This window comes from Bos indicus, chromosome 24 (assembly GCF_029378745.1).
Source record: "Bos indicus isolate NIAB-ARS_2022 breed Sahiwal x Tharparkar chromosome 24, NIAB-ARS_B.indTharparkar_mat_pri_1.0, whole genome shotgun sequence".
NCBI classification, from domain to species: Eukaryota; Metazoa; Chordata; class Mammalia; order Artiodactyla; family Bovidae; genus Bos; species Bos indicus.
Genome location: NC_091783.1, coordinates 56418257 through 56434762, shown reverse-complemented (window position 1 = coordinate 56434762; position 16506 = coordinate 56418257). Strand labels below are relative to the sequence as shown.

Below are 16506 nucleotides of genomic sequence, written 5' to 3'. Positions count from 1 at the left end.
AAGCCACAATTGTTCTAAGTTGTTACTTTTTTCTCCTGAAGATATCACTAGTGGTAAACCTTCCAACAGGAAGACTCTGAGAAAGTTAAGAAGATGGATTATACACAAACTGTTCATTCTAATTTCAGAAACTGAAGTCACTCAAGTCTGTAGCAATCATTTTAAAATAGTTTGAATGGTAAGAACAAGTTACTTTTTCAAAATGCAAAATACTTGAAACACTCCAAAACTGTGTTGGATAAACCTGCTTAAAAATCAGAAGCTTAGTATTCATCAGTGTCATCTCCCCAAAATGCTTCCCTAAGACGTGTCAAAGCTGTGTCATTAAATGAAGCTGAATGGGGACACGTGAGCCCCCATATAAAACTTACTTTGTCAGATGCCTCAGAAGCCAAGAGGTTAGTGGCAAGAGTCTGCAGCTTGTGATGGGCCATGTTCTTCAGAGCAGCAAGGCTGCGGCGCGTCATGGCTTGTTTGAGGTTGATCGCCGGGTGGCTCAGCGAGTCAACAGCAGCAGGGGCTGCTTCATCACAGGCATTCAGGATCTCCACAGCCGTGATCCCCATCACACACCGGTCCAGCGCTCCTGGGAGACACGGACGTGCACAGTCACTACACGACTCTGGATGACTAACGTCCATTTTTTAAGAAAGGAAAAACGCACGGACATTTTTTAACGTAGGGATATGTTTTATCAGTGCCTGCCAGAAACATTTTCTTATCCTTCCTTCCTCTAATGATCTCCCATGTAGCATTACCTGCATCCTTTCCTCTCCCTTAAGACCCCTACAGAAGAAAAGCTCAGTAAACTTGAAAACGCAGAATAGAAACTATAAAATTAAACACAGGAAAAATAATATCAAAAATGAAAATACAATCCTCAAGCTCTGGGCAATTTCAAGTATCCTAATAGGCACATAATCGGAGTCTCCAAACAGAGAAAAGAGAGGGGAGGATCAAAAACATAGTTGAATAAATAATGGCCAAAACCTACCAAATTTGTTGAGAACTATATACCCATAGATTCAAGTATAACAAACCCTCAGCACAAGAAATACATAGAAAACTACAACTAAACAGCTCAAAATCAATAATAAAGAGAAAATTTTCTAAGAAGTCACAAAAAATAGATATATACATAGAGAAACAAAGATAAGGTTTATAGCAAATTTTTCACTGGAAATAATACAAGCAAGATAGTGGAATACTGAAAGGAATAAACAAAAAACTGTCAACATAGAATTCTATACCCAGAAAGAAATATCTTCAAAATGATGGTGAAATAAAGTTTTTCAGATATACAGAAGATGAAAGAATCACTCACAGACCTGCACCACAAGAAAAATATTAGGCAAAAGGAAAGTCCTTCAAGATAGAAATCTGGATCTATATAAAGCAATGCTACAAGAAATGCTAACTGCTTGGGGAAAAAAGGAAAGCTTTGTTTTTGTATTCGTTTCCTTAAAAGAGGGCTTCCCTGATAGCTCAGATGGTAAAGAATCCACCTGCAATGCAGAAGACTCCGGTTTGATTCCTGGGTTGGGAAGATCTGCTGGAGAAGGGATAGGCTACCCACTCCAGTATTCTTGGGCTTTCCTGGTGGCGCAGCTGGTGAAGAATCCATCTGCAGTGCAGGAGACCTGGGTTCAATCCCTGGGTTGGGAAGATACCCTGGAGAAGGGAAAGGCTACCCACTCCAGTATTCTGGCCTGGAAAATTCCATGGACTCTATAGTCCATGGGGTTGCAAACGGTTGGACACGACTGAGCAACTTTCACTTTCACTATTCCTTAAAAGATAATATACTGCTTAAATGAATAAGCAAATAGAAAGAAATAATGTTCCAAATGAATGAAAATCATGAGCAACAATATGCATGATATAAAAGACAAGAAATAGTGCATAGTGACCCAATTATTCTTGGTTAGAACTATTCTTCACACAGAGCAACCAGTCTGTATGAAAGAACAGTAGGAGATAAGAAAAGGTAGATGCGTACCACGCTGAGGAGGGTCTTGTCTTAAAGGATATGTGAACTAAAATTGCTTATGTTTTTGTCTTTAAGACAGTGGCATGAATCAAGTGTGGTTGTTATTGTTTTATTTCCTATAGTTAATCTGCCAGGAAAGTACAGGACGGACTAGAAGGTAGAAACAGAAGACAGAGAAACCAATCAAGACAGCATTAAAGTGAAAGCGAAAGCTGCTCAGTTGTGTCCAACTCTTTGTGACCCTATGGACTATACAGTCCATGGAATTCCCAAGGCCAGAATACTGGAGTGCGTAGCCTTTCCCTTCTCCAGGGGATCTTCCCAACCCAAGGGATTGAACCCAGGTCTCCCTCATTGCAGGTGGATTCCTCACCAGCTGAGCCACAAGGGAAGCACAAGAATACTGAAGTGGGTAGAATATCCTTTCTTCAGGGCATCTTCCCAACCCAGGAATCGAACTGGGGTCTCCTACATTGCAAGCAGATTCTTTACCAACTGAACTATCAGGGAAGCCAAAGATAGCATGGGTGTTAAAAAATATAGCCTGATATAAAAATAGTACACTATAAAGAAAAAAGGCAGGTGATGGCTACCTAATGGGAAGGACTTAGTAATTAATTATACAGAGGACTCACAGGGAGGAAGGTTGAACAGAGAGTCATACTTTCACTCTAATAACCTCTTCCTTCAAAATTTCAGAGTGAATCCAAAAGGGAAATAAGAAACTTCGCTTGACTAGAAAAGTACTGTTTTTTTCCTTAACCATTTCATCCTTTGTGTCTCTGCCTATCCTATCTTACAGTGGTTGCTTGTTTGTTTGGTTTTAATTTTCGGCCATGCCATGCAGGATGTGGGATCTTATAATAGTTCTGTTTTTCGACCAGGGATCAAACCCATGCCCCCTACATTGGGAGTTTGAATTCTTAACTACTGGGCCATCATGGAAGTCCTTATCTTATTTTTGTAATAGAATAAAAACAAAAATACAGAAGATACAGAAAAGTCAATGATGTGAAACAGAAACATAAAATCAGATCTCTATTGTATTATATCCTGGAGGCAAAAGGTCAAATATGTGAAGAAAATACTTGGAGAAGGCAGTGGCACCCCACTCCAGTACTCTTGCCTGGAGAATCCCATGGACGCAGGAGCCTGGTGGGCTGCAGTCCACGGGGTCGCTAAGAGTCGGACACCACTGAGCAACTTCACTTTCACTTTCTACTTGCATGCACTGGAGAAGGAAATGGCAGCCCACTCCAGTGTTCTTGCCTGGAGAATCCCAGGGATGGGGGAGCCTGGTGGGCTGCCGTCTATGGGGTCGCACAGAGTCAGACACGACTGAAGCGACTTAGCAGCAGCAGCAGCAAACTCTTTACTAACAACAAAAGATAGGACTGAAGTACCACCTCCTGATTCTCTTTGGTAATTTTAATAACAAGGCAAAACCATCAATTTAAATAAATCAAAATAAATGTTTTTGGATATCCATGCTTTATATATGTTGTGCCAGTAGCCATATTAGTTCATATTCTATTTTATTGGATACTTAAGTTTTAAAAAAATGATTCAAACACATATTTCATGAAGTTATTGCAAAAACAGGAATATTTCAGAAAACTTGAAGGGACAGGAATAAAAAAAAGAAAAAAGGTAACAGAATGAAGTAAACTGGTAAGACCTCATACACTAATTTCTAATATTTGGCAATCACTGCTGGTGTTTGCAACTGTACAAGAACAACTGACAACCGTCCCTCCAAAAATAGGCATATGATGAATCACTTTCATTATGAAGCAAACATGATAAAAAGTGCGGATAACAATGGTGTCAGGCTCGGTAATGGTCAGATAAGAAGAACAACTTGCAGCAACAGTCACTACCTGAAGCATGCCACTATCTCCCAACAGAAAGGATGCTGACCTTGTCAGAGGCCTGTGGGAACACCATCACATGCTTACTGGGAACATCAGGTGTGCAGAATAAGGACCTGATCCCTACAGAATGCGCCATGAAGCAGCAGCCACCATCTAGGTCGGTGACCCACCTTTTTTAATAAGTTCGTAAGTAGGAGTCAAGATGTTGAGCTGGCCAAATCTTGTTGCTGGTTGTTACACTAACTTTCTAACTACTCAGAGTTGTGAAGGAATAATCATTTCCATGGCTTCTAGTGGGTAGCCATTCCCTTCTACGGGGCATCTTTCCAACCCAGGGATTGAACCAAGGTCTCCCGCATTGCAGGCAGATTCTTTACTGTCTAAGCCATCAGGGAAACCCCCTATTAAGCACTATTGCCTATAATTAACGGAGAAGGCAATGGCAACCCACCCCAGTACTCTTGCCTGGAAAATCCCATGGACACAGGAGCCTGCTGGGCTACAGTCCATGGGGTCGCGAAGAGTCAGACACCACTGAGCGACTTCACTTTCACTATTCACCTTCATGTACTGGAGAAGGAAATGGCAACCCACTCCAGTGTTCTTGCCTGGAGAATCCCAGGGACGGGGGAGCCTGGTGGGCTGCCATCTATGGGGTCACACAGAGTCAGACACGACTGAAGCGACTTAGCAGCAGCATATGATTAAGAGGATAAATAAAAGAACAAAAATTTTGGACCTCTCTCTCTCTAAGTTTTGTATTACTAGCTTTAACTTCATTTCATAAGGAAATGAACACTGAAAATAAAAACTACCCATTTGAGGAGAAAAATAACCAAAATGCTCCATGAAATTATAAAGTTAAGACATTTTTAAGTGCTGTTAAGCTAGAAGCATCAGTGTAATTCAAAATGGCAAACAGAAAATTGCACAAAATGCCTGAGTAGTTTTCATGTAATATGATTTCATCTGTAAAAATACATTCCCAAAACATGAAGTAGAGGCAAAAAGTATCTCCTCAGAGTTTAAACACATTTCATACATTAAGCCTGGGCCGAATCTGATTTATTTTTGCTTCATTTTTTATTTATTTAATTAATAAATAATGTCAATACCTTCAGGATGTGCCTTCCTGGCTCCCCAGGGACCTTTATATCACTAGCTAAAACCTGAACAGCAAAGATGGAAAAAGAGCGTACACTCCCTATTATGGTTGAAGTCCAAAATTTATTCTGCTTCCCTAGCTTTATCTTGATTTAAGAATGCCATATTGACTGATTGTTTATCAAAATCCTCCTGAAGGTCAGAAGATAATTGGTCAACTGCAATATTATGTACTGGGCTTAATTATAGTAAACCGGTTATAAAAATAACATCCTCGGTACACATACAGTCAGGAGCTATTTGTCATTTCCTACTAGGGAAACTACTGGAAAAGTAATTCCATCTTCCAGTAAGGTCTCATTTGTAAAGACTTTCACATTCTTTGTAAATATCCTTCAAGTATCTGAAGTATTCAAGTATCATATATTTCAGCATCTACGAAATTCAGAAAAATTATATTCTTTATCATATTAATGTTTAAAGTTCTAGACAAGTTTAACATACTCTTGTATTTACAATATATCAATTGTTTATATATGCAGTATTTTAAAATAATGTTTTATAATTATCAGCACTATAACTGTCTTTAATATTAATTCTCAAAAAAAATTTTCTTAATAAAGGTAAATCATATCCCCAAGGCCAACAAAGTAACAAGTTAAGCATGTTTGTTAAATAACAATAATAGGAAATATACACATATGCAAGGACACACACAAAATACACACACATACATGGATGTGACTTCCTGTACCTACGGCACACCAGGTACATATTATGTCATTTTATTCTCTCAGGAACACCATAAAATGGGAGCTATGATTATCTTCATTTTGCTGCTAAGTCACTTCAGTCGTGTCCGACTCTGTGCGACCCCATAGACGGCAGCCCACCAGGCTCCCCTGTCCCTGGGATTCTCCAGGCAAGAACACTGGAGTGGGTTGCCATTTCCTCCTCCAATGCATGAAAGTGAAAAGTCAAAGTGAAGTCGCTCAGTCGTGTCCGACTCTTAGCAACCCCATGGACTGAAGCCCACCAGGCTCCTCCATCCATGGGATTTTCCAGGCAAGAGTACTGGAGTGGGGTGCCATTGCCTTCTCCGTATCTTCATTTTACAGATGAGTAAATTGAGAGACTTGCCATAGATCACAGTGCTGCCAAATGGTTGATCTTAAATTCACACCGAGTCTGACTCCAGCAAAAAAGTTAAAGTGTTAGTTGCTCAGTCATGTCTGACTCTTTGGGACTCCATGGACTGTAGCTTGCCAGGCTTCTCAGTCCATGGGATTCTCCAGGCAAGAATAATGGAATGGATAGTTATTCTGTACTCCAGGGAATTTTCCCAACCCAGCGATCGAACCTGGGTCTCCTGCATTGCAGGCAGCTTCTTCACTGTCTGAGCCACCAGGGAATCCCAGAGCCCAAGACAAACTCTGTATATAGTTAACCTTAAACAGCACAGGTTTGAACTTTGCAGATCCACATACACATGGATTTCTTTTCTTGGTAGTGAATACTACAGTACTACATAATCCTTGGTCATTTGAATCCAAGAATGGAGAACCACAGATATGAAGAAAACACGGGAATGGAGGGCCAACTTTTAAGTTATACACAGATTTTCAACTATGAAGAAGGTGGGGTCCTCAACCCCCATGTTGTTCAAGGGTCAACTGTATCTGGTTTGTAGCATGAAGCAAATCAGCGAACATGAAACAGTGCTGCTCAGCAGATAGGGTGCAACAGAAAGGAACACAAAACAGGATACAAAATTACATACTATGACAGCAAATCCATTTTTTAAAGACGACAGCAAATCCATTTTTTAAAGTGTAGCAATGAGACTAGAGAGAAACATGTCCACATTCCCCACTGAACAATGGTGAACTTGAGTTCATCTTTCTTTTCTAATGCCTTTGTACTCTCTTGAGCTTCCCTGTGGCTCAGCTGGTAAAGAATCCACCTGCAAGGCGGGAGCCCTGGGTTCGATCCCTGGGTCAGGCAGACCCCCTGGAGAAGGGAAGGGCTCCCACTCCAGTGTTCTAGCAAAGAGTCAGACATGACTGAGCGACTTTCACCTTCACTTGGTGCTCTCAAAATTTGACAAAAACTAAGAACCTGTTTTACAATCAGGCCAAAAAAAAAAAAAAATGTTAAATGCCAAAGTAAAGAAGTCTGACACTCTTCAAGAACACTTCCTTTTGTCAAAACTGCTTGTGCACTATCAGAGAGAACCAGGACTGCAAATGAAGGATAGGTGAAGATTATGGCTACTTGCTCCAAAAAGACCTGTGAGCTCTCCCTCTTATACCACCGCCCAAGCCAGAAATATACACATAGTCCGATTTCAAACAGGAATATTTAAGAAAACAAAAAACAGTTTCAGAGAGAAAAAGGAAAAAATAGTAGAAATATTACATGGCACATACGTTCTTTAGGGACATAAAGAAAGGTTTAACTCACTGATAGATGACTTAGGATAGTAAAAGTAGAATAAAGTGTGTTTTTAAAAACCCAAACTAATAAACATGTAGTTACATACTTAAAAATTTCCAAGGAAAAACGCTAAGTTTCTGTATGTAAACTTTATATGTCATGGCCTATATTTTTAAGCTAAACATTATCTGCAGCATCTTATGCCACATACGTAAAATATCTGAACCCTGAAATTTTACATGTTCCCTCGAGAACTTAAAACTTTTCATTATCTCCTCCAATTAAAGGTCCTGTATTATTTTTCTGCTGTTCAAATGAAAGAGAATTCTTTTTCCATTGTTTCTGAACTAGAGGCAAAAATGATTCTTTAATCTTACAATTTGCCTCATGAATTATATAGAAATCACTTAGCTATCTAGTGTCTGATATCTGTCCTAAGTTGAATATTGTCATCAACCACATTTCTCTAAAGATCAGTGAAATACTCTACAAGTATCTGAGAGAGTACAACAAATATTTTAGAGGACATCTAAATATTTTTTTTGTTGATAATTATAAGAACACTTAGAAAAAGCGGTGATGAGAAACACAAGTAGCAACCTTTTGACATTTCAGGGGTTTTTCCTCAGACAAAAGATTTTTCATTTCTAGGATGCCGAATATACGCATTTAACTTCCTAGTCTCATCTTTTCTTACCAGTATCCATTTGCCAGACATACACGGAGCCGTCTGAACATCCCACCACCAGGTAATCGTCAGAAGGCCTCCACTTGATAACTTGAATGGGGAAAAGATGACGGGACGCCAGCATAATGCATTTTTTCTCGCGCAAACTTAGAAGTCCGACTGAGTGGTCACTGGCTACAGAACAGATGCAGTGCTGCACTCTTGCCTGAAAGGAAAAATAAATCTCAATCACATCTAGATTAAATTCGGAATAACATGGATCTGGTCCTCAGTAAAATCAAAATTAGTTACACATTCACCGCTGTCAAAAACACGAACCACAACACCAGAATGTGTCGAAAATTTTCTTCTTTTATATTACATCTAAAACGCCCAGTTCAATCATCACAACACTTTGAAAAAGACTACATTAAAACGAGTTTTAAAAAGGAAAAGACACCTAGGAAAAGCTGCTGCTCAAATCTGAAGATGACCTTACTAAAATGATTGCTATATATGAACAGACAGAGCTGGAGAGAAATTGACCTGTTATGACGTGTTCTCTTTCCCTGTCTGAACTTCCCTTTGTGAGCAGCTGGAGCTGCGCTCTGCAGCGCTTCTGTCTGTGACTCTGTCTTTTAGACCCATGCTCTTCCCTGCTCCTTTGCTCAAAAACAATACCCTCATGCTCCCTCTGCCACAATCATTTCTGAAGAGCCGCCATTTGTATTATCTGTAGGTGTGCTTCACAGCTTCCGCCTAGAACCTCAGCAGGCACACACGGCCTCAACTAACATACAAAAGCTCAGTAAACAGCCTGCTCTGTATTTCCTGCTCATCCCTGCTTTGTGCCCTTCCATCCCTTTTTAGAACAAGATGGAATATGATATAAACAATCAAAGACGGTAAAGATTTTCAGTGGCTACAGAGAACTGAATCCACAATGGAGAAAATTAAACATTAGTCTTTGTATGTCTGAAAGACCATGTATAAGCAACTTAAAGCTTTGTAGTGAATTATTCGATTGTGCTTCCGGTTCACATCAAGGTGAACCCATATGAAAATAGCCATCTGAAACTCATTACTGTGGCTATTTATTGAGGAGGAGAGCTAAGGCGCTATATGTTAAGACATATGATCCCTGCTACAGGCTTCCCTTGTGGCTCAGCTGGTAAAGAATCCGCCTGCAATGTGGGTGAGACCTGGGTTCGAATCCTGGGTTGGAAGATCCCCTGGAGAAGGGAAAGGCTACCCACTCCAGTATTCTGGCCTGGAGAATTCCATGGACTGTATAGTCCATGGGGTCGCAAAGAGTCAGACACGACTGAGAGACTTTCACTTTCAACTTCATCCCTTCTATGGGATCCAGAGGAGAAATTTCTCAAAGCTCATTCTGCTGCGCTTTGCCTGAGCAGACTTTTTTGGCTAAAGAACAGTATCTCCCTCATTGGGAAATGTTGACATGTTATCAGATGAGAAAAAGCAGGAGGCAGGGGCAGGGGGTGACCAGACATGCATGGGAAACACAAGTTACAGTTGTTTTTATCCACAGAGCTTCGAAGAACCTCTAACCTGTAATAGGAGTATAATTATATCTACAGAGGGTCTACAAATATCTACATTCATTTGACCATCATAATCTCATAAGACACAGTTTTTAAGGAACACACTTTGGGGAAGGCTGCTGCAACTGATTCCTTCGATGTTTTGGCTACTAGGAAACATAGGCCTAAATTTTCCACTCATAACAGACGGGGTGTGGGCATACATTTCCGAACATGGACTCTTGGTGGGCTTATCTAGTTTCTCTCTCATGTTCTCTTCACTGTGATTCTGCTTTATTTTTATCTAACTAAATACTGTGTATTTCCTGTAAACAACCCAAAATCAATTTTTGAATGAAGCAGAACATTAGAAAAAGACAGAAAGATTTAGCTCGTCACTTTGTTCTTTAATTCAGGTGTTTCCACCTTTGGTAACTGTGTTAGCTCTATTTGTGCTTTGTGTTCTATAATGATATAAAAACTATAATCAGCATAGTAGCTATTTACTAATTTTCAAAGTTAAGAAAACTAAGTTCAGAAAGATCATGTTATAAACTGTTATTAAAACATCACATAGAATTTTCTTCACATCTTTTAAGCTTATTTATTTCATGCTTCCTCATACGCATAAAACATTTCTTTCTTTAAAAAAGACATTAAGGACTAAAAGGTAGCTGACTATGGCATGTAAAACTTTACCTTGTATTTAAACAGTAAGTCAAACTACAGTGGCAAACTACAAAAATATCATTTAAATATAGGCAATGTTAGAATATAACATGGCAGAAACAGAACGTAATGTCTTTATTTTCAATTACTTCACACTACATAAGGTATTTTTTACTTTCACCAGACATACTGCTAACAGAAGACAATAGTTTAGGGGAATAAAAAATAATAGTTTAGTACAATGGAGTGTTTGCATTTCAACAAATAATCATTAATACTTTTATCAAATACATCCATCATTCAATTTACAAAAAGATGACTGCCACATGAATGATTACCTATTTTGTATTTGAGGCTTCCCAGGTGGCGCTAGTGGTAAAGAACCCACCTGCCAATGCAGGAGATGTAAGAGACTTGGGTTCCATCCCTGGGTTGGGAAGACCCCCTGGAGGAGGGCATGGCAACCCACTCCAGTATTCTTGCCTGGAGAATCCCCATGGACAGAGGAGCCTGGCGGGCTACAGTCCATGGGGTCACAGACAGTCCGATGCGACTGAAGCGACTTAGCACGTGCACACATTTTCTATGTTGCAATAAGGATCTGCGAAAAAGTAGTTGTTTATTTTTCTTACCAGAGAAAACAAATCTAACAGTGATCGTTTTCTCTGTGTATGAGTCACTGCAAAGAACTGTTTCTAAACGGCGTTCCTTTCCATCTACTCACACCCTTTAATCAGGCACTGATGAGAGAACGTGCCCTCAGTCGCTCAGAGTCGTATCCGACTCTGTGTGTGCGTGCGTGCTCAGTGGCTCAGCCGTGTCTGACTCTCTGCAACCCCATGGACTGCAGCCCACCAGGCTCTTCTGTCCATGGGATTCTCCAGACAAGAATACAGGAGTGGGTAGTCATTTCCTTCTCCAAGGGATCTTTCCGACCCAGGGATCAAACCCACGTCTCCTGCATTGCAGGCGGATTCTATAGCGCTGCGCCACCTGGGAAGCCTCCTCCATCTTTAAACTGAACTAATCCTTAATTAATGTCACACATCTAGCTCCCCAACTTCCCAGTCCCCAAGTTGACAATCATTTCATTAACGTTCACATACTTTCCTATCATTCCTTTTCATAGATAAAATGAGCCCTAGGCAGGGGGTGCTGAAGTCTGTTAAAAAGGTGAATTTTTTATCGATATTCTTTACTCTGGTGTTTTTCAAATTATGTTCTATTGGTGGATCTCAACATCTGAAGTGATAACAAAACTGAGAAGCACTGATCCACACGTTCTCTCTCAGCCAAGCATCTGCGACTGCAGTTTACAACCTGCAGTATCCCTGTTCTAACAGAGAGCCTGACCTCCGGCACCAAATCCTCAAGAGAAGTTTTACTGTCAGAACTGTCACCTTTGCCATTTATATACAGGTGGATAATTTTTTTTTAATTCAAGAAAATGCAATCCATCCTCATAAAAAGATTTAAAGTCTCTACATCATGTTAGCACCCTTATTAGTAAAACACAAAGCAAAAATTAAATCATAGTAGAGGGTGTGCTTTAAAAAGTAGATTGTGGGGTGTAATTTTCTGAAGGAAAAAATAACTGAACTCCAAAAATTCTAGTTTTTCATTCTCACATGATATGTTCTTTTCTGACACGTGTATTTACATTAAGCACATTTTAAAGAGTAGTTCTGTTCTTCACTCACACAGTGCAATAATGGTGAGAACTGGTAAATGACATGCCCCATCCACAAAAATGTGTTTGGCCCCAAATAAAAACGGTATCAGTTCAGTTCAGTCACTCAGTTGTGTCTGACTCTTTGCGACCCCATGAATTGCAGCATGCCAGGCCTCCCTGTCCATTACCAACTCCTGTAGTTCACCCAAACTCATGTCCATCGAGTCGGTGATGCCATCCAGCCAACTCATCCTCTGTCCTCCCCTTTTCCTCCTGCCCCCAATCCCTCCCAGCATCAGAGTCTTTTCCAATGAGTCAACTCTTCGCATGAGGTGGCCAAAGTATTGGAGTTTCAGCTTCAGCATCAGTCCTTCCAAAGAACACCCAGGACTGATCTCCTTTAGAATGGGCTGGTTGGATCTCCTTGCAGTCCAAGGGATTCTCAAGAGTCTTCTCCAACACCACAGTTCAAAAGCATCAATTCTTCGGCGCTCAGCTTTCTTCACAGTCCAACTCTCACATCCATACATGACCACTGGAAAAACCATAGCCTTGACTAGACAGACCTTTGTTGGCAGGGTAATGTCTCTGCTTTTGAATATGCTATCTAGGTTGGTCATAGCTTTCCTTCCAAGGAGTAAGCGTCTTTTAATTTCATGGCTGCAATCACCATCTGCAGTGATTTTGGAGCCCAAAAAAATAAAGTCTGACACTGTTTCCACTGTTTCCCCATCTATTTCCCATGAAATGACGGGACCAGATGCCATGATCTTCGTTTTCTGAATGTTGAGCTGTAAGCCAACTTTTTCACTCTCCACTTTCACTTTCATTAAGAGGCTTTTTAGTTCCTCTTTGCTTTCTGCCATAAGGGTGGTGTCATCTACATATCTGAGGTTATTGATATTTCTCCTGGCAATCTTGATTCCAGCTTGTGCTTCTTCCAGCCCACATTTCTCATGATGTACTCTGCATAGAAGTTAAATAAGCAGGGTGACAATATACAGCCTTGACGTACTCCTTTTCCTATTTGGAACCAGTCCGTTGTTCCATGTCCAGTTCTAACTGTTGCTTCCTGATCTGCATATAGGTTTCTCAAGAGGCAGGTCAGGTGGTCTGGTATTCCCATCTCTTTCAGAATTTTCCACAGTTTACTGTGATCCACACAGTCAAAGGCTTTGGCATAGTCAATAAAGCAGAAATAGATGTCTTTCTGGAACTGTCTTGCCTTTTCCATGACCCAGCAGATGTTGGCAATTTGATCTCTGGTTCCTCTGCCTTTTCTAAAACCAGCTTGAACATCTGGAAGTTCACGGTTCAAGTATTGCTGAAGCCTGGCTTGGAGAATTTTGAGCATTACTTTACTAGCATGTGAGATGAGTGCAATTGTGTGGTAGTTTGAGCATTCTTTGGCGTTGCCTTTCTTTGGAATTGGAATGAAAACTGACCTTTTCCAGTCCTGCTGAGTTTTCCAAATTTGCTGGCATATTGAGTGCAGCACTTCCACAACATCATCTTCCAGGATTCGAAAGAGCTCAACTGGAATTCCATCACCTCCACTAGCTTTGTTCGTGGTGATGCTTTCTAAGGCCCACTTGACTTCACATTCTAGAATGTCTGGCTCTAGGCCAGTGATCACACCATCGTGATTATCTTGGTCATGAAGCTCTTTTTTGTACAGTTCTTCTATGTATTCTTGCCACCTCTTAATATCTTCTGCTTCTGTTAGGTCCATACCATTTCTGTCCTTTATCGAGCCCATCTTTGCATGAAATGTTCCCTTGGTATCTCTAATTTTCTTGAAGAGATCTCTAGTCTTACCCATTCTGTTGTTTTCCTCTATTTCCTTGCATTGATCCCTGAGGAAGGCTTTCTTATCTCTCCCTGCTATACCATCCATGCAAACGAAAATAAGCATCTGAAGAGTTAGGTCTAGTTTTACTGTAATGAGCAACAGCCTTGAAATAGCCAAAATAATCAAGACTGAAAACAGCAACAACAAAAATTAGCATTACTAGGCCCAAGAAAGCACAGTTATTAGAGGTACTTAACTCACAACAAAAGAGGTTTTTTGCTTTTAAAACATGGATTTAAATAAATTTAATTTTTCTTCTTTCAAGAAAATGTTGGTCCAATTTGTATGAAGAAAACTCACCTAGAGTAGAAATGACCCAGATACAGTTAAAATCTCATTAATTTTGATCCCACTAATTAATTCTGAGTTGATGGTTACCTTCGCAGGCTGTGTAAAAACAAATTAATGGTCTAAAGAAAGCAAAGGTCTAGCCTATTTAAATGTAAAAGGAAAAAAGGCCATTCAAGTACCACTTTGGTATTAATTTTAATTCAAACAATGAACAGAGTAATGATAAATAATTCTCAACTACTTGCTAAATGAAAGCATTTAAAAGATTTGCTAAAACACAATTAACTTGGTTTCTTATCTATTCTCAAAATTATTGAAGAAGCACTTCTTAAAGAATATTTCATAGTTTCTTCACTCTGATTTAGGCCTAGCTTCCTCACAAATAAGTTGAATTTTAGAACAATTTTTAAGGTATTAAATTCTAGAGATCTCAGTTACTGAACATTTACTTCACCTATAATGACTCATTCTATAATTTGATTAATTACATTCTACTTTACTTTACTTTCTTCCATTTCAATCTGGAAAAGTCACCTAAACCGGACTTAACCCCACGGATATTTTAACAAGGAAAAGACATTTAAATTGTGCATGTAAAGTAAAAATACAAAGAACTAAAAAATATGAACCTCTTATCTTTAAATTATTTTAAAAACATTTATGTTCCAAACTTGTTTGATCAAACAGCCATTCATTAGAACTCTGTAATGTATCCTCACTATGTGTATATTTATAAATTGAATAGGTACTTGTGCCAATACATCACGTATATTGTAAAACATGCTCAAGAATATATATTTTAAAAGGATGATTCAGTTTAAATAAACAAATTTAAGATGAGATATTTTCTTAAACGTCTTGCAAGAACTTTGTGTTAGCAGTAGCCAATACCTCAAAGCATAATATTTATCTTTAGGAAGGTTTCACTGTTAATGATATTGAAGGTAAATACATATTTTATATGCTGAGTGGCTCAGTTGTGTCTGACTCTTTGCGGTCCCATGGACTGCAGTCCGCCAGGCTTCTCCAACTATGGAATTTCCCAGGCAAGAATACTGGAGCACGTTGCCACTTCCTACTCCAGTGTATCTTTTTGACCCAGGCATCAAACCCAAGTCTCTTGCGTCTCCTGCCTTGGAAGGGAGATTCCTTACCACTAGCGCCACCTGTAATCAAGAATGGTATGGCTGTCCTCTTGCCAGATTGATCAAGTGAACATTGTTTGAACCTGATAATGGGGCTAATAAAAGGGCATTTCATTTTCACTGGAAATATCTGCCAGCATTATTTGCCCTGCTCATTTTGTGACGGCGGGGTTAAGACCTGTACAGCACGACCCGCCAGCTCTCCTAGACAAACGCACTGTCACCGGGAGCACACCGATGAAAGCACTGAGGCCCCCCGGAGGCAGCAGGCCCACGCAGAGCCCACGCGACACGTGCCGTCTAACGTGTGAACCAAGGGGGAGCACTGAGGCCCCCCGGAGGCAGCAGGCCCACGCAGAGCCCACGCGACACGCGCCGTCTAACGTGTGAACCAAGGGGGAGCACTGAGGCCCCCCAGAGGCAGCAGGCCCACGCAGAGCCCACGCGACACGTGCTGTCTAACGTGTGAACCAAGGGGGAGCACTGAGGCCCCCCGGAGGCAGCAGGCCCACGCAGAGCCCACCCGACACGCGCCGCCTAACATGTGAACCAAGGTGGGCATCGGTGTCCTTTCACCCAGTAAATGTTCATAAGCTCAATTTGTTAAGGTTAAAAAAAGAAGAAGAGGTTTAATATTTCATTCCCTTGCCCCAGCCAACTGTCTCACAGATTCCACTTTAGCACCTGCCACTATCAACTGACTTATAGGGTGTAACACACACCATTAAAAAAAAAATTTTTTTTTTGTTATGGAACAGAACTTGTACAGCATGGACTGAGCATCTGATCAACTTGGTCAGTACATTACAGGTAAATATTATTCAAAATCATGTTCCAACCACTGTATTAGTTCTTTCCGAGAAGGAAAAGGCACCAACAACATCAAAAGTTAATTAAAAGCAGGGGCTAATGAAAAGCAATAGGTAAAAACACTTACTTTGATTTAATGAAAAAAATTAAGATAACTGGAGCAAGGAAAAGGAGGACGATACTGAACTGAAACAAATATATTCCAAGGTCAATTATTATTTTTCAAATAATTCTGATCCTCAACCAATAAGCACTACCTGAATTTGCCAGTAAATAACCCCCACGGTACATTAGTGCTGAGCAGCAGAACGCCACAAGCCATCACAGGATCTGAGAGTCAGAAAGTACCACCTAGGTCATCCAGCCTGACCTCACGCATTTTACAAGACTTCATTTTAAACCATTCCCAGAAACCTCTTATGTAACCCGTTCCTAAGCATCTGCCATGAATT

General features: G+C 40.3%; 1 protein-coding gene across 5 annotated transcripts in view; it reads right to left on the bottom strand.

Moving 5' to 3' along the window:
• The window catches only part of WDR7 (WD repeat domain 7), a 352599-nt gene that overhangs the window by 276706 nt on the left and 59387 nt on the right, over positions 1–16506 (bottom strand). For all 5 annotated transcript variants that reach the window (XM_019986705.2, XM_070779108.1, XM_070779109.1 and 2 more), the window contains exons 13-14: positions 8102–8297; positions 372–586 (exon numbers count right to left, since the gene is read on the bottom strand). In XM_019986705.2, the coding sequence (XP_019842264.2) occupies positions 372–586; positions 8102–8297 (411 nt within the window). The remainder of the gene's footprint in view (positions 1–371; positions 587–8101; positions 8298–16506) is intronic.